Source organism: Salvelinus namaycush, chromosome 40 (assembly GCF_016432855.1).
Source record: "Salvelinus namaycush isolate Seneca chromosome 40, SaNama_1.0, whole genome shotgun sequence".
Lineage (NCBI taxonomy): Eukaryota > Metazoa > Chordata > Actinopteri > Salmoniformes > Salmonidae > Salvelinus > Salvelinus namaycush.
The window spans coordinates 22,311,904-22,334,057 of record NC_052346.1 but is presented as its reverse complement, the minus strand read 5'-3'; the positions used below and the strand labels follow the sequence as shown (position 1 = coordinate 22,334,057).

General features: G+C 43.0%; 1 protein-coding gene across 1 annotated transcript; it reads left to right on the top strand.

Moving 5' to 3' along the window:
* Positions 1-15,760: 15,760 nt before the first annotated feature.
* Positions 15,761-20,890, top strand: LOC120033492 (gastrula zinc finger protein xLCGF3.1-like). Its single transcript, XM_038979859.1, has 3 exons — positions 15,761-15,978; positions 16,081-16,218; positions 19,604-20,890. The coding sequence occupies exons 1-3, from the start codon at positions 15,761-15,763 to the stop codon at positions 20,316-20,318; spliced, it is 1,071 nt and encodes a 356-aa protein (XP_038835787.1). The 3' UTR covers positions 20,319-20,890.
* Positions 20,891-22,154: the final 1,264 nt, after the last annotated feature.

Below are 22,154 nucleotides of genomic sequence, written 5' to 3'. Positions count from 1 at the left end.
ATACCGTATGTACTGAACAAAAATATAAACGCGACATGTAAAGTGTCCCATGTTTCATCCCATAAATGTTCCATACACACACAAAGCTTATTTCTCTCAAATGTTGTGCACAAATTTGTTTACATCCCTATTAGTGAGCATTTCTCCTTTGCCAAGATAATCCGCCTACCTGACAGGTGTGGCATATCAAGAAGCTGATTAAATTGCATGATCATCATTACACAGGTGCACCTTGTGCTGGGGACAAGAGTAGCTGAGAAGGTGCTGCCTTGGCAGCAGCTAATGGGGATCCCTAATAAATATAAAATGAAAATGCCACTAAAATGTGCAGTTATGTCACACGACCCAATCCAACAGATGTCTCAAGTTTTGAGAGAGCATGTAATTGGCATGCTGACTGCAGGAATGTGCACCATAGATGCTACCAGATAATTTAATGTTCATTTCTCTACCATAAGCCGCCTCCAAGTTGTTTTTGAGAATTTAGCGGTATGCCCAACAAGCCTCTCAATTGCAGACCACGTGTAGGGTGTTGTGTCGGGAGCGGTTTGCTGTTGTCTACAAAGTACTCCATGGTAGCATTGGGTTATGGTATGGGAGACAACGAACGCAATTGTATTTTATCAATGGTAATTTGAATGCACAGAGATACCATGACAAGATCCCGAGGCCCATCGTCCTGCCATTCATCCACCGAAGGATCTGTACACAATCCCTGGAAGCTGAAAATGCCCCAATTCTTCCATGGTCTGCATACTCACTAGACATGTCACCCATTGAGCCTGTTTGGGGTGGTCTGGATCGACGTGTACCACAGCTTGTTCCAGTTCCTGCCAATATATAGCAACTTCGCAATGAGGAATAGGCCCAGAAGCGGCCCTCTTCCGGTGGGCCGGAACTGATTGACTCGGCCCGGAATCAGAATTAATGACTGCCAAGAATCGGCCCAAGTACATCAGGCTGTTTCCATCTACCGGAATTGAGCCAGCTTTGCTGGCATCTTACCAGAATCCCCCCAGAAGCGGCCAGATGCAAATTGAAATAAATGTATACAAAATTACCAGACAGTAATTTTAAATATTACTATTATACATTGTATGCATACAAATTATACCCCTCCACCCCCCAAAAATAACGTCAGAGGAAATGCTGTATGGGACAAGGACATCCTGGCCGGCCAAACCCTCCCCTAACTCAGACGACGCTGGGCCAATCGTGCGTCGCCTCATGGGTCTCCTGGTCACGGCCGGCACTGGCATCGTACTTGTAGCAATGCAGTTCGCACTGCGACTGCTGCGTTAATGCTTATCAGTTGCCATGTACAAAGTATCAAAATAGTCAAATACAACTTAAACCGGACTCTAAAATTATTTAATTTAAATGTTAATTGTATTTTTTTAAATCACAGAAACAATGAAAAAATATGGACAAATAAATAATGAAATGTTAATTATATACAGACGCCCGTTTAATCATCTGCCAGAGAGTAGCCCCAATCGTCCCGAGACCCAAGTAATACATTTGGGAGGAGGAGAGGGCGGGAGCAGCAGCAGAGCAGCAGCTACCCCTTCTCATGTAACAGGGTAGGGCCTTTCCAAGGATCCCGCAATGCACGGACGGTGTTAGTGGGGGGACAGGAAGTTCCCGACAGGCGCGCACCATTCTTCAGAATAAAAAAGCGCCAGAACTGTGCAGTCAAGAAGGTATCTTTTGTGCCCGTTTCCCTTTATTGCTACAGGTACGTAATAGCACGTTTACATTTTCTAATTTCGAAAAAACATGTCATTCCATGCTAGGTAACAAATCCATTAAATTATTATCACGTTTGGTAAAGGTTTGATGTGATATTTTTGTGTCAAACCGAGTGAAGAACGTGGTGACGTTATAGTATTTTACAAGTCACGTACCTAGAGACGTTGGGTTTGTCTTAGTGGAAGTACATATTCTGCTCATGTTAATTTTCATAAAGAATCCTTTTATTTGAGATTTCTGAGCTGCATGTTATCGGTTTTGTGTAAAATTCACACGCTGGTAAAATGGCGGCGCCGCCTCGGACTGGGTCAACGGACTAAAGTGCAGGCAGTGTGGGTGCAGACCATTTTACGGTTGCGCTACTGTTTTGAAGCTGAATGTAATGCTTGTTGGTTTTCTACATGTCTACTAATATTCAGACACATGTAGTTGTTTCTATCTTTATCTATACATTTGAGTATGGTGTGAACGGAAATACTACTGGTTTTTGATTGAAACAACGAAGACACGGTTCTTCAGGAAAATAATACATAGTGCTGCCTGAAACAAACTAACCTTGTACTTCATGGTTTTTGAGTCATTTTATGTGAATTTAGGAAATCTATATATTAAGTGATCTTAACGTTGTGTCCGTTGTGTTTTAATGTTAATGCAATAATGTTTTGTTGCCAATGCTCACCTACCTGATCTATTGAAATGAGATCCGTTCTTGACTTGGACAAGAGTTCACCTTAAATTTCTACTGTTTGAGCTCATGTTCCTCTTTATAGAATATTAGCTCAACAGTATTGTGGAGCTCCTGCACCTACATATAAACAGTACTGGCAACTATTTCAGTCCAAGTCAAGCACTGAATTAGATAATTGAACAAAAATAAATATAATATATTTTTAGAGAATAAAGACGTTGCCAGAACTTTCAAGAAAATAACTTTTGTCTGTTTCTCTTCTACTACTTGCCGACTCAGGTATAAGGCCGGTAACATCAACAGAGAGGACAAACCCAGCTCCCCTCTCTCCTTCCACACTGAGTCCAAACCTACAGTCACTGGGTCCTGATTGTGACAGTGGAGCCCAGTTTGCACTGCAGGATCCAGAGATGGCATCAGTGAAGCTGGAAGACTGCAGTCAAACACTGGAGCTGAATGTCAACATTAAAGATGAAGAAGAGGAGAAGATTGGAATATCTGTTTCTCATGGTAAGAGCAGGTTCTAAGTTTGTTGTTCGTTCCAACTTCCCACTGTGTATGAAAAGTTGCAGTAGAACTGTTTCATGATGAACTGTTTCAATGAGAAGGTAGAAGTGCCCACTATTTATAGACTATAGAATTAGAATAATCATTCTATTTCCATGATTCCAAAAGATCACCTTGGTGTTTTGATCTAAATTGCAACATTTGGTTAAAAATATGCACTAGTATCTTTGCCCAGTGTGTAAATTCTCAAATGAGTGCAGGAAATTATTTTAGGTTGAAGTTGAATTGAACACTATAAAACAATCAGAATGGAGAAAGTCCCATTGAACATTTTTTTGAATATAAGTGTTGCCACCCTAGGGTCACGCACTACTCATAAAGCAAATGTAGAACTTTTATTAATCAAAAACATAAAATACCGTCAAAAATGTGAAAAATACCATGGTATGATATTTTTGCCACGTTGCCCAGCCCTATGTTAGAGCAAAAACCAAGCCACGGGGTCGAAGGAATTGTCCGTAGAGGTCCATGGAAGGAAAAATTCACAAGCTGGTAAAATGGCGGCGCTCATCCGGTCTGCGTCAACGGACTTCGGTGCAGGCAGTGTGGGTGCAGCAGAGACAATTTTCAGGTTGCACTACTGTTTTGAAGCTAAATGTAATGATTATCCGTTTCTACATGTGTAAAATATTGACACATTCAGTTTCTGTCTATAAACGATACTATGGTGTGAACGGAAATACAATTGTTTTTTGATTGGAATAATACCGTGAAGAGGGTTAAGGAAAATGGTACATGGTGCTGCCAAAAACTAACTGTAAACTTGTACTAAATGGTTTTTGAGTCTTGTATGCATTTATCTACTACATGTTAAGTATTAGCTCAAAAGTATTGTGGGGCTCCTGCACCTAAATATAAACAGTACCGGCACCCAAAATGAGTATGGGCAACTATTTCAGTCCAAGTCAACCACTGAATTAGATAATTGAACAACAAAAAATATAATATATTTAATAGAGAATAAAGAAAGTGCCAGAACTGTGAAGAAAATAACTTTTGTGTCCGTTTCTCCTCTACTACTTGCCGACTCAGGTATGAGGCCGGTAACATCAACAGTGAGGACAAACCCAGCCCTCCTCTCTCCTTCCACACTGAGTCCAAACCTACAGTCACTGGGTCCTGATTGTGACAGTGGAGCCCAGTTTGCTCTGCAGGATCCAGAGATGGCATCAGTGAAGCTGGAGGACTGCAGTCAAACACTGGAGCTAAATGCCAACATTAAAGATGAAGAAGGGGAGGAGAAGATTGGGAAATCTGTTTCTCATGGTAAGAGCAGGGTTCTATCTAACTAAGTTTGTTTTTCATTCTAACTTCTCACTGTGTATGAAAAGTTGCAGTAGAACTGTTTCAATGAGAAGGAAGATGTTATTTCATGGTACTGAGACTTGTATGGTTTGACACCAGTATTGCCAGCATTTGTTTTATTAACTGGGCTATCTGGAGTGTTTAGAATAGACTGATGAAGTGAAGTAGACAAACTAACAGTGTTTTAAAGTTATATGAAATGAGTCTGTGTAGTTTCTAACCCTTGTGGTAGTGAGTGGAGGATGATATAGGTCATAATTTTCTTGACTTATGAGATACTTTTAGAATAGTTTTTTTCTCCTTTTGTATTGCACAGCCTACTTGTGTGAATATGTACAGGTAGCCTAGTGGTTAGAGCATTGGGACAGTAACCGAAAGGTTGCTGGATCGAATCCCCGAAGACAAGGTAATAATCTGTTCTGCCCCTGAGCAAGGCAGTTAACCCACTGTTCCCCGGGCGCCGACGACGTGGATGTCGATTATGGCAGCCCTCCGCATCTCTCTGATTCGGAAGACACATTTCAGTTGAATGCATTCAGTTGTACAACTGACGCGGTATCCCCTCTCCCATTTGGAAAGTATTTAGACCCCTTGACCTTTTCCACGTTTTGTTACGTTACAGCCTTATTCTAAAATTGATCAACCTGTTGAGGACAGAGGGCGCTGTTTTCACTTTGGGGGAAAATCGTGCCCAATTTAAACGGCCTCGTACTCAATTCTTGCTCGTACAATATGCATATTATTATTACTATTGGATAGAAAACACTCTCTAGTTTCTAAAACCGTTTGAATTATATCTGTGAGTAGAACTCATTTTGCAGCAAACTTCCTGTGAGGAAGTGGAAAATCTGAAATCGATGCTCTGTTCTAGGGCCTGCCTATAAATGTCCTTGATATTTATTAGTATAGATGCACTTCATACGTCTTCCACTAGATGTCGACAGGCAGTGAGAGAAGAAATGGAGTGTATAACTTGATCTGGGGTTGAATAAAAGCTCTTTGTATGACGTGTCACCAGTTTTCTGGAGAGCGCGTGAGGGGACCTGGTTTTGCCTTCTGGAAAGCTGCCGTTATAGACGACTAATATCTCCGGCTTTGATTTTATTTGATACATGTGACAATATCATCGTAAAGTATGTTTTTTCAATATAGTTTTATTAGATTATTGAAATTTATTCGGGACGTTAGGCGTGTTGCTTTGTGTGCCTTTGTTCAGGAAGGAGAGCTTCGCACCACTTTGCTAGCTTTCCGTGCTAATTGACTGGAGAAGAGGACATTCTAAATCCAAACAACGATTGTTCTGGACAAAGGACCCCTTGTACAACATTTTGATGAAAGATCATCAAAAGTAGGACCCATTTTATGATGCTATTTCATATATCTGTCGAACATGTGAAATAGTTGTTTGCGCCCAGATTTTGGGTACTCTCTCGCTGAGAGAGAGTACGTCGTACTGAAGTTATTTTTAGAATTCTAACACGGCGATTGCATTAAGAACTAGTGTATCTATCATTTCCTATACAACATGTATTTTCTAGTAACGTTTATGAATAGTTATTTGGTCAGAATAGTTGAGTGTCATAAAAATATCCGCACATTCTGGGGAAAAGATGCTACGTTAGCACAATGTATAACCACTGATTGCAGCTCTAAATATGCACATTTTCGAACAAAACACAAGTGTATGTATAACCTGATGTTATAGGACTGTCATCTGATGAAGGTTTATGAAGGTTAGTGAAAATTAATATCTTTTGCTGGTTTATTCCCTATCGCTAACGTGAATATTGCTATCGCTAACGTGCCTTGATGAATGAATGCGGTAGTGTGGTAGGCTATTGTAGTAAACTAATATAATGCTATATTGTGTTTTTGCTGTAAAACACTTAAAAAATTGGAAATATTGGCTGGATTCACAATATGTTTGTCTTTAATTTGCTGTACACCATCGAGTTTTCAGAAATGTTTTATGATGAGTATTTAGGTATTTGACGTTGGTGTCTGTAATTACTCTGGCTGCTTCGGTCCTATTTGTGACGGTAGCTGTGATGGTAGCTGCAATGTAAAACTGATTTATACCTCAAATATGCACATTTTTCGAACAAAACATAGATTTATTGTATAACATGTTATAAGACTGTCATCTGATGAAGTTGTTTCTTGGTTAGTTTGGTTGGTTCTTGGTTAGTTAGGTTGGCTTTGTGCATGCTACCTGTGCTGTGAAAAATGTCTGTCCTTTTTTGTATTTGGTGGTGAGCTAACACAAATATATGTGGTGTTTTCGCTGTAAAACATTTTAAAAATCGGACATGTTGACTGGATTCACAAGATGTGTATCTTTCATTTGCTGTATTGGACTTGTTAATGTGTGAAAGTTAAATATTTCTAAAAAATATCTTTTGAATTTCGCGCTCTGCCTTTTCAGTGGAATGTGGGAAGAGTTCCGCTAGCGGAACGCCGGTGCCAGACAGGTTAAATAAACAATGTTCCTTATCAATCTACACACAATGCCCCATAATGACAAAGCAAATACAGGTTTTTAGAAATGTTTTCACATTTATATAAAAAAAACAGAAACCTTATTTACATAGGTATTCAGACCCTTTGCTATGATACTCGACATTGAGCTCAGGTGAATCCTGTTTCCGTTTATCAACTTTGAGATGTTACTACAACTTGATTGTCAACCTGTGGTAAATTCAATTGATTGGAAATGATTTGGAAAGGCACACACCTGTCTATATAAGGTCCCACATTTGACAGTGCGTGTCAGAGCAAAAACCAAGCCATGATGTCGAAGTAATTGTCTGTAGAGCATGGTGGTGGTAGCATCATGCAGTGGGGATGTTTTTCAGCGGCAGGGACTGGGAGGCTAGTCAGGATCAAGGGAAAGATTAACAGAGCAAAGAGAGATCGTTGATGAAAACCTGCTACAGAGCGCTCAGGTCCTCAGACTGGGGTGAAGGTTCACCTTCCAACAGGACAACGACCCTGGGCACACAGCCAAGACAACGCAGGAGTGGCTTTGGTACAAGATACGCCTTTTATTCTGTTCGTGAGGATTAATGACCGAGAGAAGGCAGGAGACACTTTGTCATGTTTAGAGTCGCTTGGGTTAAACTGCTCCCTTTAAAACCTCTCTGGTCTAGGGGGCAGTATCCTGAATTTCGGTTGTCTGACGTGCTCAAAGTAAACTGCCTGTCACTCAGGCCCAGAAGCTAGGATATGCATATAAATGGTAGAATTGGATAGAAAATACTGAAGTTCTAAAACTGTTAAAATAATGTCTGTGGGTCTAAAAGAACTGTTATGGCAGGCGAAAACCAAGCTTTTTCTTTTTAAGCTTCCAGCCACTTCAAATGTAAAGCTATTGAAAACTGACTTCTGGCTCCCAAATTGAAGTTCCTATGGCTTCCACTAGATGTCAACAGTCTTTATACATGGTTTCAGGCTTGGTTTTTGAAAAACCATTGAGTAATTGTTATTTGTCCATGGGGAGCACTAAGGGAAAAGTAGTCTCTTTGCCCGCGTGAACGAGGGTGCGCTCTTTGTAATTTTCCTTTCCTATTGAAAATACTAGACGCCGTATGAAGTACTATCATTTATTTAGATATTAGACTACCTGACAATTAATTAGAAGTGTTGTTTGACTGGTTTGGATGAACTTTACCGGTAACTTTTGGGACTTTGTCTGCATGTTGAACTGGTGGATTACTGAACTCAATGACTCCTACTAAACTGACTTTTTAGGATATAAAGAAGGACTTTATCGAACAAAACGACCATTCATCTTGTAGCTGGGACCCTTGGGATTGCAAACAGAGGAAGATCTTCAAATGTAAGTGAGCGATAAAATAAATATTTGGGATCTTGTGACGCCTGTGCTGGTTTGAAAAATATGTTGTTGTGGGGTGCTGATCTCAGATAATCGAATGCTCTGCTTTCGCCGTGAAGCCTATTGTAAATCGGACAACGCGGTTCGATTACCAAGATTCTAAGCTACAGAATGGTGTATAACACTTGTATTTTCATGAATGTTTAATATTAATATTTTGAATTTGGCGCTCTGCAATTTCACCGGATGTTGTCGCAGGTGGACTGCTAGCGGTACACTGATCCCTAACAGGTTTTAATGGATCAGTCGTCTACCAGGCTACACTCTACGATTGGGGGAGGTGGGAGAGGAAGCGTTGGATGTCTCGGTTAGGTAGACAGTAGAATGGGGTGCAGTGTTTTACAGTTAGCATAGATTTATTTTTGTTTGTTCCAACAGATCTTTACATATTTTTCTCACTACAAAATATTCCTGCGTTCCTTCTGGTTACTAAACATATTGTAGACATGTCTTTTTGCTATAGCTTATTCCATGTTTACATCTTTGGTTAAACTGAAATGTACTTTGTGGAATGTCTGTGGAGTTTGTAAACTATCCAAGCTTAAACAGGTTATTACTAGGCTTAAACAGCTTCATTAATCTATTGTGTTCCTACAATACACTCACTTGTTGAAGGATGAGCTACTTAAAGTATGCAGGAGATGGCAAGTAATAGCATCCTGTTTCTCCTCTCATTCTCATGGTGTTATGGTTTTAATTCATAAATCTGTTCCGTTTCAAGTGAATAATATTATAACTGATACATCTTGTATCAGGGAGGGAACTCTTTGAATGAGCATGTTAATGTTTATGGTCCTAATGATGAAATCCCACATTTTTTGAGAATTTATTTCTGTTGATAACCTCCCTTCCTGGTAAAGTCCTAATGGCAGGGGATTTTAATTGATCCTCATCTAGATCACTCCTCTGGTTTAGACACTTCCCACTAGCAGAGTAGAAAGAAATTACAGCTTTTCATTAAGGACTTAAATCTATGTGAACCTTGGAGGACTCAGAACCAGAGTAAAAGGGAGTATTCCTGTTACTCGTCAACATTTTAAATAATTTTCTCATACAGACTACTTTTTAGTTTCTTGCTCATTGCTTCCCAATGTAGCAGGGCGTGGCTATGATAGTATTGTTCTGAGTGACCGTTCCCATGAGTCATTATTTTATAGGCATACAAAACTAGTATGGTGTTTGCGTCCCAGATGGTTACAGGACCCAGACTTCTTACATTACGTTGGAGTGCATAAAGATGTTTATTTTACATTGAACACTGACCAAACGACAGCGAGTACCAGATGGAAGGCTTTCAAAGCACATATTAGTTATGTGTAATATCACAAAAAGATACATATCTAGCAAGATATGTGAAATATTACAGTATTTGTTTGAAAACTAGCAAAGAATAGCTCCACCTATAACAGTAACGCTAGTTAGTGAAGCCTGAGACTAACGTTACAGTATGGACAGTCCAAAATAGTTGTAGATGATCCACAACACAGGGTCTTTTGCTAGTAGCTACCAAGTAACAGTGGCCCTCCCATATAGCATTCATGTAGTATACCATGATACGTTTACAAACCAAAAAAAGTATCAAAGATCAGAAATGAACAGCCTACGTGAGAAAAAGATGCCATTGAATATGTGCTACATTACCCAAAGTTCCTTTGCATGTGAGTGTCAATCATTTTAGTCCAAGGATATGATCGAAAGGCCTCCATCATTCCTAAATGGAAGAGGTTTGGAACCACCAATACTTTTTTAGGAAGCTGGACACCCGGCCAAACTGAGACATAAGTTGAGAAGGACCTTGGTCAGGGAGGTGACCAAGAAGCCGATGGTCACTCTGACAGAGCTCCTCTGTGGCGAAGGGAGAACCTTCCAGAAGGACAACTATCTCTGCAGCACTCCACTAATCATGCCTTTATGGTGGAGTGCCCAGATGGAAGCCACTCTTCAGTAAAAGGCTCATGACAACCTGCTTGGAGTTTGCCAAAAGACACCGAAAGGACTCAGATCATGAGAAACAAGATTCTCTGGTCTGATAAAACCAAGATTGAAGTCTTTGGCCTTAATGTCAAGCATCACGCCTGGAGGAAACCTGGCACCATCCCTACAGTGAAGCATGGTGGTGGCAGGAGCAATTTGTGGGGATGTTTTTCAGCGGCAGGGACTGGGATACTAGTCAGGATCGATTGAAAGATGAACGGCGCAAAGTTCAACGAAGTACAGATAGATCCTTTATGAAAACCTGCTCCACAGCACTCAGGACCTCACACTGGGGGTGACGGTTCACCTTCCAACAGGACGACTACCCTAAACACAAAGCTAAGACAACACAGGAGTGTCTTCGGGACAAGTCTCTGAATGTCCTTGAGTGGCCCAGCCAAAGCCCAGACTTGAACCCAATCGAATATCTCTGGAGAGATATGAAAACAGCTGTGCGGCGACACGTCTACAGAGAAGAATGCGAGAAACTCCCCAATACAGCTATGCCAAAGCTTGTAGCGTCATACCCAAGAAGACTCAAGGCTGTAATCGCTGACAACTGTGCTTCATCAAAGTATGGAGTAAGGGTTCTGAATATTTATGTAAATGTGATATTTCCGTTTCGGGAAAAAATGTAAATGTTCCAATCATTTTTCGTTGATATTAGAAACAATTAAAATAAGGGCTGTGTTTCGTGTTGGCTTACCCTGGCGTGACGATTTGATAACCATGTAAATCTCTCTCGGACAAGGTGACTTATCAATATATTAGTCTTTATTTCCTCTCAGATTATAAAATGCTAATTAGCATCAAAGTAGACATCATGCAAAACAACCAATCACCGCAAGCTCCTGCATGTCATCTCTAGCTGACACCTTTGCTAACAGGTATTGTGTCAATTTAAAACTTGCACAAGACAGTTCACAGAATTGTACATTTTAAATAAATGTAGCCTATTTATTCATTACTAAATGTAGCTAACATTAGTTAACCCAGAGATCCTTACCGTTGCCTAGATTTGTCAGTCTTGTTCAGATCATGGCATTTGTAGTTTTATGATAGTGTTGGTCAATTTCTTCAACAGATGATCAGGTCTATATAATTATCAAACATACATTAGTAATGGAACGGAAATACTTTTTGTTTAACTTCTTGCCACTAGGGGGGTGCCATTTCGACATAGTACAAAGTCGTTCCCAAATTAAACTGCCTCGTACTCAATTCTTGCTCGTACAATATGCATATTATTATTACTATTGGATAGAAAACACTCTAGTTTCTAAAACCGTTTGAATTATGTCTGAGTGAAACAGAACTGGACTTAGAGCAATTTTCCTATGAGGATTTGAAAATGCTCAAATCTGCTCGCTGTTCCCAGAACAGTTTATTAATTTGCCTGTCCTCTATTGGTTGAGATGCACTGCATACGCCTTCCTCTGGGTGTCAGCGAATAGAGGGTCTTGAAATGGAGTCTCTAGGCAGAGCTGAAAGTCTATAAATTGATTGGAAACGAGGTGTATCGTTCTTTTCCCCTTCGCTCTGACGCACTGAGGACCTTGGCACGTTCTTCTGGAAACATCGGTTATAGATCTTAGACATTTCCGGCGGTGTTTTTATTCGATATATACTTTAAAGACATCGTAATCTTGTTATTTTTAACCGAATTATATCAGTTTATGTCAGTATATTGCGATTTTCGGGTATTTATTTTCTTGGCGCTGTAGGAAGTTGGGTATCTCGCTCTCATGCTATTGTTTACTGCTAATTGCAACGTGGAAGACGACGTTCTCCAACCTAGCAACGATTCTTTTGGACAAAGGACACCTATCCCAAGATTCTGATGAGAGTTCATCGAAAAGTAAGATCTATTTATGCTGATAATTCATTGTTCTGTTGAAAAAAGTCAAATGCATAAGACGCCATTACTTGCAGTGTAGCCTTGCTTTATCGCACGCTGTATTTTGAAGTAACGTTAATTTTAAAAATGTAATCCAGCGTTTGCTTTAAGAACTAATTTGTCTTTCAATTGCTGTCCAACCTGTATTTTTTGTCAAGTTTTGGAATAGTTACTGATTAGAATAGGTGCCTCTTCAAAGATTTCTCCTGACATTTTCTGGGCAGCTTTGCTACTTTTGTCATTGTATAACCACGATTTGTGGCGCTAAATATGCACATTTTCGAACAAACTCTATATGCATTGTGTAATATGATGTTATAGGACTGTCATCTGAAGAATTCTGAGAAGGTTAGTGAAAAAATTAATATATTTGGTGGTTTATACGTTATTGCTATTTTTGCCTTGAATCAATGCAGTTGTGATGTTTGCTATTGTGGTAAGCTAATATAACGCTATATTGTGTTTTCGCTCTAAAACACTTAGAAAATCTGAAATATTGTCTGGATTCACAAGATCTGTGTCTCATCTGCTGCCCGCTGTGTATTTTTAAGAAATGTTATATGATGAGTAATTAGCTAATACACGATGGTCTCTGTAGTTATTCTAGTCGCTTTGGTGAGAGTTGTGATGGTGGCTGCAATGGTAAACTATGATTTATACCTGAAATATGCACATTTTTCTAACAAAACATGCTATACAATAATATGTTATCAGACTGTCATCTGATGAGGTTGTTTCTTGGTTAGTGGCTATTTATATCTTTATTTGGTCGAATTTGAGATAGCTACTGATGGAGTAAAAAAATGGTGGAGTAAGAAAAGTGGTGTCTTTTGCTAACGTGGTTTGCTAATAGATTTACATATTGTGTCTTCCCTGTAAAACATTTTAAAAATCAGAAATGATGGCTTTATTCACAAGATGTGTATCTTTCATTTGGTGTCTTGGACTTGTGATTTCATGAACATTTTATTATATGATATCCCTGTGGCTTCAGGCTAGGCTATGCTAGTCAGCTTTTGTGATGGGGGTGCTCCCGGATCCGGGTTTGGTAGGCGTTAGAGGTTAAGTATTAAAATTCTCCTTTAATAATACAATTGTAGGCAGCTGTTGGTACAGTATATGATAGCTCTCCCCAGGTTCTGCAAAATGTCTAAGACATCCTGTAACTCATATAGCCTCCCCAGTCCTCCGTGTGACTTTCCCTGGCAACAACATTTTAATAAATCTAACCTCCCCATGACAGCAGCAACCATCTTGTCAGCAATTAAAAGCTCAGAAGTGGGTTTGACTGAAACTTGATCTTTCATCACAAGTATAGGATCATAAGGTGAACGAGTCCAAGCATCTTCTGACAGGTGGCTGTTTTCATTAGGCCTGCGGTAGCCTTGTGTTCTCAGGAAACCAGTCGTATTCTCAGAACCTCATAGGCAGGTGTGGCCCAGACATGAGGAGTATGAACGTAGGCGGTTTCCGCCTTCTGATCGTGTCTGAAGGGCACAACACTCAAAACAGGTGTTAACACACACACACAGAGGTCTCCTGAAGAGGAGACCTTACAGTTTATCATAACACAATGTATTAACCGTTTAAAAGGTTTAACCCTTTCAATAGCCACATTAGCAGCTAATTATATTTCATTTTTGTGGGGGTAAATACAGATGACTATCTTTGTCATCTTGTCCCAGAAATTTACACGGTTATCAAAACGTCATTCCAGGGTAAGCCTACATGAACCACAGCCCTTATTTAAGTGTTTATAAAATCCCCAACGGGAAAAAATGAATGGTGGAAACAGGATTGGAACCATTTCATGTTTGGCTGCTAGGTTTTATGGGTATTATGATTTATACTGTGGTACTCTATTGGTATGCAGCTACTTGGGTGTGGATGAGGTGAGACGGCGGATAAGAAAAAAATGGGATTTCAATGGGGGATTGCACAAGCTTTCTGGAAGATCTGATGAAGGAGAAGATGGTGGACAAGAAGAAAAGTGGAATGTTTTGAGTGAATATGGAATGGAGGATGACACAGAGCCTTTAGAAGAGCTACAGGAGCGAAGTGAATGTGACGAGTGAGGATGAATTAACTGCGACGGCAGGTGTAGTGTAGTCAGGGAGGAGCTGAGTGTAGAGAGAAGCAGTGTGGTAAAGCCGAGGTAAAACAGAGCCCTCAGGTGACCAAAAGCCCTGTCCGCCTCAGCCGACCACTGCAAACGCACCGGTCCTCCCTTCAGCAGTGAGGTAATGGGAGCTGCTACCTGACCAAAGCCCCGGATGAACCTCCGGTAGTGGTTGGCAAACCCTAGAAACCGCTGCACTTTCTTTACCGTGGTGGGAGTCGGCCAATTACGCACAGCTGAAATGCGGTCACTCTCCATCTCCACCCCTGATGTGGAAATGCGATACCCTAGGAAGGAGACGGCCTGCTGGAAGAACAGGCATTTCTCAGCCTTGACGTACAGGTCATACTCCAACAGTCGTCCAAGTACCCTGCGCACCAAGGACACATACTCGGCGCGTGTAGCGGAGTATATCAGAATGTCATCGATATACACCACCACACCCTGCCCGTGCAGGTTCCTGAAAATCTTGTCTACAAAGGATTGGAAGACTGATGGAGCATTCATCAACCCGTATGGCATGACAAGGTACTCATAATGGCCTGATGTGGTACTAAACGCCGTCTTCCACTCTTCTCCCTCCCGGATACGCACCAGGTTGTAAGCGCTCCTGAGATCCAATTTTGTGAAGAAGTGTGCCCCGTGCATTGACTCGATCGCACTGGCTATGAGAGGTAGCGGGTAACTGTACCTCACAGTGATTTGGTTAATGCCTCGATAGTCAATACACGGGCGCAGACCTCTATCCTTCTTCTTCACAAAAAAGAAACTCGAGCAGGCAGGTGACGTGGAGGGCCGAATGTAACCCTGCCCCAGAGATTCGGAAACATATGTTTCCATAGCCGTCGTCTCCTCTTGCGACAGGGGATACACGTGACTCCTGGGAAGTGCTACGTTTACCAGGAGATTTATCGCACAATCCCTCCGTCGATGGGGTGGTAATTGAGTCGCCTTCTTCTTACAGAAGGCGAGAGCCAAATCGGTATATTCAGAGGGGATGCGCACGGTGGAGACCTGGTCTAGGCTTTCCACTGTAGTAGCACCGATGGAAACCCCTAAACACCTCCCCGAGCACTTTCGTGACCACCCCGTGAGAGCGCTCTGTTGCCACGAAATAGTGGGGTCATGACAGGCTAACCAGGGTAGGCCCAGCAACACCGGAAACGCAGGAGAATCAATAAGGAAGAGACTGATTCTCTCCTTGTGACCCTCCTGCGTAACCATGCCCAGGGGAGCGGTGGCCTCCATAGTCGACCATTAGGGTCAGGGCTAACTATCTAGGGCGTGCACAGGGAAGGGCATATCCACAGGAACAATGGGGATCCCTAAAAATGATCTGTCAATAAAATTCCTGAATCTACGAGCGCCTTAAGCTGGGAATGCGGGGAAAACTCAAGAAAATTAATAAACAAAAACATGTGAGCAACCAGGGACTCTGGGTGAGCCTGGTGCCGACTCACCTGGGGTGACACGAGAGTGCCCTGTCTGCTGCCTCGACTCCCAGAGGAACCTCCCCAGCACCGACTGGCAGTGTGCCCTCTGCGGCCACAGATGGTGCATGGGATGGCCCCGCCTCCTGTCGCCCTAAGTGCAGCACCTCCCAGCTCCATGGGCGTCGGCGCGGTGGTGATGGGGGATGGAATCGACAGACCCCGATCTGGATGTCCGCGGGTAGCCAGCACGTTATCCAGCCGGATGGACAGGTCCGCCAGCTGCTTGAATGTGAGAGTGGTGTCCCTGCAGGCCAACTCCCGACGGACGTCCTCGTGCAAACTGCACCGGTAGTGATCGATTAGGGCCTTGTCCTTCCATCATGAACTCCTGTGCGCTCCTCGTCCCCTGCCTCAGGTGCACGAGACGTTCACCCGCCGCTCTACCCTCAGGCGGGTGGTCAAAGACTGCCCGAAAGCGGCGGGTGAAATCCATAAGGCGTTGGCCCACTCCAGGGCCTTCCCTGAGAGGCAGGAGACAAGGACGGACACGCTCTCACGGCCTGAGGGAGCCAGGTGGACGGTTGCCAGGTAGAGCTCTAGCTGGAGCAAGAACCCCTGACATCCCGCCGCCGTACCATCATACTCCCTCGGGAGGGCGAGCCGGATCCCACTGGGACCAGGTGAAGGAGGGGTCATTATAGGTGAAACTGGTGGTGCTGGTGGAGACGCTGGAGGAACTCCTCCTCTCTTCCATCGCTCCATTGTGTGCAGCACGCGGTCCATGGCGCTGCCGAGATGCTGGGGAATAGTAGAGGCCTGCTGGACTCGCTCCTCGACCCCTACTGCAGGGGCACCTGCTCCTGCTGACTCCATTTGAGGTGCGTGTTTCTGTCAAGGCTTTGGGTAACTGGTGAAAAGGAGTCAAGCGCAGGAGAGTTGAGATGCGTGGACAAGGTATTTAATACACGAAAAAACACCAGTATAGAAACAATAGAACGGTGCGTGAAATATACCGGTACCACGAATAAACGGGCGTAGATACAAAGCCCGGCAACAAAATACCAGCCGTCAGATACAGCCATCAACATAGAACAAACACGCACACATACATGTGGGAAACAGAGGGTTAAATACTGAACATGTAATGGATTGGCGATGGCTAGAAGACCGGTGACTTCGAGCGCCGCCCGAACAAGGAGAGGGACCGACTTCGGCGGAAGTCGTGACAGTTCCTCTTATAGAATATTAGCTCAACAGTATTGTGGAGCTCCTGTGCCTAAATATAAACAGCACCGGCACCTTTTTCAGTCCAAGTCAAGCACTGAATTAGATAATTGAACATATAATATACACTGCTCAAAACAATAAAGGGAACACTAAAATAACACATCCTAGATCTGAATGAAATATTCTTATTAAATACTTTTTTCTTTACATAGTTGAATGTGCTGACAACAAAATCACACACAAATGATCAATGGAAATCAAATTTATCAACCCATGGAGGTCTGGATTTGGAGTCCCACTCAAAATTTAAAGAGAAAAAGCACACTACAGGCTGATCCAACTTTGATGTAATGTCCTTAAAACAAGTCAAAATGAGGCTCAGTAGTGTGTGTGGCCGCCACGTACCTGTATGACCTCCCTACAACACCTGGGCATGCTCCTGATGAGGTGGCGGATGGTCTCCTGAGGGATCTCCTCCCAGACCTGGACTAAAGCATCCGCCAACTCCTGGACAGTCTGTGGTGCAACGTGGTGTTGGTGGATGGAGCGAGACATGATGTCCCAGATGTGCTCAATTGGATTCAGTTCTGGGGAACGGGCGGGCCAGTCCATAGCATCAATGCCTTCCTCTTGCAGGAACTGCTGACACACTCCAGCCACATGAGGTCTAGCATTGTCTTGCATTAGGAGGAACCCAGGGCCAACCGCACCAGCAAATGGTCTCACAAGGGGTCTGAGGATCTCATCTCGGTACCTAATGGCAGTCAGGCTACCTCTGGCGAGCACATGGAGGGCTGTGCGGACCCCCAAAGAAATGCCACCCCACACCATGACTGACCCACCGCCAAACCGGTCATGCTGGAGGATGTTGCAGGCAGCAGAACGTTCTCCACGGCGTCTCCAGACTGTCACATCTGTCACATGTGCTCAGTATGAACCTGCTTTCATCTGTGCTGAGCACAGATGGCGAATTTGCCAATCTTGGTGTTCTCTGGCAAATGCCAAACGTCCTGCACGGTGTTGGGCTGTAAGCACAACCCCCACCTGTGGACGTCGGGTCCTCATTACCACCCTCATGGAGTCTGTTTCTGACCGTTTGAGCAGACACGTGCACATTTGTGGCCTGCTGGAGGTCATTTTGCAGGGCTCTGGCAGTGCTCCTCCTTGCACAAAGGCGGAGGTAGCGGTCCTGCTGCTGGGTTGTTGCCCTCCTACGGCCTCCACATCTCCTGACGTACTGGCCTGTCTCCTGGTAGCGCCTCCATGCTCTGGACACTACGCTGACAGACACAGCAAACCTTCTTGCCACAGCTCGCATTGATGTGCCATCCTGGATGAGCTGCACTACCTGAGCCACTTGTGTGGGTTGTAGACTCCGTCTCATGCTACCACTAGAGTGAAAACACTGGCAGCATTCAAAAGTGACCAAAACATCAGCCAGGAAGCATAGGAACTGAGAAGTGGTCTGTGGTCACCACCTGCAGAACCACTCCTTTATTGGGGGTGTCTTGCTAATTGCCTATAATTTCCACCTGTTGTCTATTCCATTTGCACAACAGCATGTGAAATGTATTGTCAATCAGTGTTGCTTCCTAAGTGGACAGTTTGATTTCACAGAAGTGTGATTGACTTGGAGTTACATTGTGTTGTTTAAGTGTTCCCTTTATTTTTTTGAGCAGTGTATTTTTAGAGAATAAAGTGCCAGAACTGTCAAGACAATAACTTTTTGTGTCTTTCTCATTGTTACTACAGGACTAGAATTAAGTCTGAGGCCGGTAACATCAACAGTGAGGACAAACCCAGCCTGCCTCTCTCCTTCCACACTGAGTCCAAACCCACAGTCACTGGGTCCTGATTGTGACAGTGGGGCCCAGTTTGCACTGCAGGATCCAGAGATGGCATCAGTGAAGCTGGAAGACTGCAGGCAAACACTGGAGCTGAATGTCAACATTAAAGATGAAGAAGAGGAGGAGAAGATTGGGACATCTGTTAATCATGGTAAGAGCAGGTTCTATCTAACTAAGTTTGTTGTTCATTCCAACTTCCCACTGTGTATGAAAAGTTGCAGTAGAACTGTTTCATGATGAACTGTTTCAATGAGAAGGAAGATGTTATTTCATGCTACTGACACTTGCATGGTTTGACACCAGTATTGCCAGCATTTGTTTTATTAACTGGGCTATCTGGAGTGTTCAGAGAGTAGACTAAAGTAGTGAAGTAGACAAACTGCCAGTGTTTTAAAGTTCTATGAAGTGAGTCTGTAGTTACTAACCCTTGTGATAGTGAGTGGAGGATGACACGCCCCTTTTTAGCTTTCATCTCTTACCCACTTTTAGAATAGTTTTATTCCCCTGTATTGTACAGCCTACTGATATGAATACATATGTCACCCGGTACAGACAGAAGAGGACCGGCCACCCCTTTGAGCCTGGTTCCTCTCTGTTTCTTCCAAGGTTCCTGCTTTCTAGGGAGTTTTTCGTGGCCACTGTGCTTCTACACCTGCATTGCTTGCTCTTTGGGGATTTCGGGTTGGTTTCTGTAAAGGACTTTGTTACAACTTATGTAAAAAGAGCTTCATAAAATACATTTGATTGACATGTATATCACACCAATTGTCTGGTTGTTCTGATATTGTTCACACAGGAGACAATGTTGAGACATTCTCTACATCCAGAGAGCATCAGCAGGAAGATCACAGAGCAAAGAGGTCTCACCACTGCCCACATTGTAAGGAGATTTTCCCATTTCTATCAAAGCTAAAAATACACCTAAAAATACACACAGGAGAAAAGCTTTACTCCTGCTCTGAATGTGGAAAATGCTTCAAAACGTCAACTGCGCTAAAAGTTCATCATGGAACACACAGAGGAGAGAAGCATTTCTCCCGCTCTGACTGTGGAAAGAGTTTCTCTCATCGGGACACCTTAAAAAGACATGAACATATACACACAGGAGAGAAGCCTTACTCCTGCTCTGACTGTGGAAAGAGTTTCTCTCATCGGGACACCTTAAAACGACATGAACATATACACACAGGAGAGAAGCCTTACTCCTGCTCTGACTGCGGGGCGAGTTTCTCTTATCGGAACACCTTAAAACGTCATGAACATATACACACAGGAGAGAAGCCTTACTCCTGCTCTGACTGTGGAAAGAGTTTCTCTCATCGGGACACCTTAAAACGACATGAACATATACACACAGGAGAGAAGCCTTACTCCTGCTCTGACTGTGGAAAGAGTTTCTCTCATCGGGACACCTTAAAACGACATGAACATATACACACAGGAGAGAAGCCTTACTCCTGCTCTGACTGTGGAAAGAGTTTCTCTCATCGGGACACCTTAAAACGACATGAACATATGCACACAGGAGAGAAGCCTTACTCCTGCTCTGACTGTGGGGCAAGTTTCTCTCGACTGGACACCTTAAAAAAACATGAACGTATACACACAGGATAGAAACCTTACTTCTGCTCTGACTGTGGCAAGAGTTTCTCTCAACCAAGCCACCTAAAACAACATGAACATATACACACAGGAGATAAGCCTTACTCCTGCTCTGAATGTGGGGTGAGTTTCTCTCAACTGGTCACCTTAAAAAAACATGAACGTATACACACAGGAGAGAAGCCTTACTTCTGCTCTGACTGTGGAAAGAGTTTCTCTCAACCAAGCCACCTAAAACAACATGAACATATACACACAGGAGAGAAGCCTTACTCCTGCTCTGACTGTGGAAAGAGGTTCTCTCATCGGAACACCTTAAAACATCACGAACATATACACACAGGAGAGAAGCCTTACTCCTGCTCTGACTGTGGAAAGAGTTTCTCTCGACCAAGCAACCTAAAACATCATGAACGTATACACACAGGAGAGAAGCCTTACTCCTGCTCTAAATGTGGGGTGAGTTTCTCTCAACTGGTCACCTTAAAAAAACATGAACGTATACACACAGGAGAGAAGCCTTACTTCTGCTCTGACTGTGGAAAGAGTTTCTCTCAACCAAGCCACCTAAAACAACATGAACGTATACACACAGGAGAGAAGCCTTACTCCTGCTCTGAATGTGGAAAATGCTTCAAAACATCAACTGCACTAAAAGTTCATCAGAGAACACACACAGGAGAGAAGCCTTACTTCTGCTCTGACTGTGGAAAGAGTTTCTCTCGGCCATGCCACCTAAAACAACATGAACGTATACACACAGGAGAGAAGCCTTACTTCTGCCCTGACTGTGGAAAGAGTTTCTCTCAACTGGGCACCTTAAAACAACATGAACGTATACACAAAAGAGAGAAGCCTTACTCCTTTTCGGACTGTGGGGCAAGTTTCTCTCGTCCGGACACCTTAAAACGATCTGAACATATACACACACTGGAGAGAAGCCTTACTCCTTCTTTGACTGGAAAGTGTTTCTCTTGAATGTGCCATTTAAAAAGACACCAAGGGAAACAAGAGAGGAGCCTTACCACTGATCTGACTGTAGAAAATGTTAAAACACCAGCTGAGCTTAAAGGTCATTAGAGAAAAGACAAAGGAGAGAAGCCTTACTTCTGCTCTCAATGTGGCAAGAGTTTTTCCCAATTGGGCAATGTAAAAACACACCAACGGATACACACTTGAGAGAAGCCTTATCACTGCACTGACTGTGGGAAGAGATTCTACAGATTGGGCCATTTAAAAAGACACCAATGTAAACATAAAGGAGAGAAGCCTCATCAGTTCTCTCAGACCAGCTAAGATTAGACACTCCACTTAATTCTCATGTCATTAAATAACTGGCAACGTTGAATTGGATCAAATGAAGAAAGTGTAGAACACTATTGTAATCCTATAGTTTCTCACTGTGAGAGAACAATGCAGAGGAAAGGGAGCGTTATAGAATGTTAGCCTCTCTTTACTGATCAGTGTGCACCTTGTCAGTTTTGGTGTGAGAGAGAATAAAGTAGACGGCACACGTCAAACGTTTGATTCATGACCCTATGTCCGGATGACGTGTGCATGCCCATATTTGGGCATTCCGGTCAGGACATCCTGGCGGGAAGTGATCACGTGGTTATGCCCATATATGGGCATCCTGTTCCTGTTCTCACGCCTTAGTGAGTGCGGCAATATTTATATGATGCCTTTGAAGTTGTCATGATGATTGATGTCTAGGGACCTCTTTGAACTGGGGGGGATGAACATTTCAAAGAGTTTGAACCCCCAGAACACTAAACAAGATTTTAAAAATCAGCATGGATTTTGTGATCGGTGGCAAAGCAGTGATAACTGTAACAACGGAAGCAGGAC

What these genes read in the sequence shown, in the direction of transcription:
- LOC120033492 (XM_038979859.1), top strand. Translation starts at nt 15,761, where the DNA reads ATGGCCCCGCCTCCTGTCGCCCTAAGTGCAGCACCTCCCAGCTCCATG. An exon ending in TCCTCGTGCAAACTGCACCG is followed by an intron (nt 15,979 to 16,080) that starts GTAGTGATCGAT and finishes CTCTACCCTCAG; the next exon opens with GCGGGTGGTCAAAGACTGCC. An exon ending in GCCAGGTGGACGGTTGCCAG is followed by an intron (nt 16,219 to 19,603) that starts GTAGAGCTCTAG and finishes GATTTTCCCATT; the next exon opens with TCTATCAAAGCTAAAAATAC.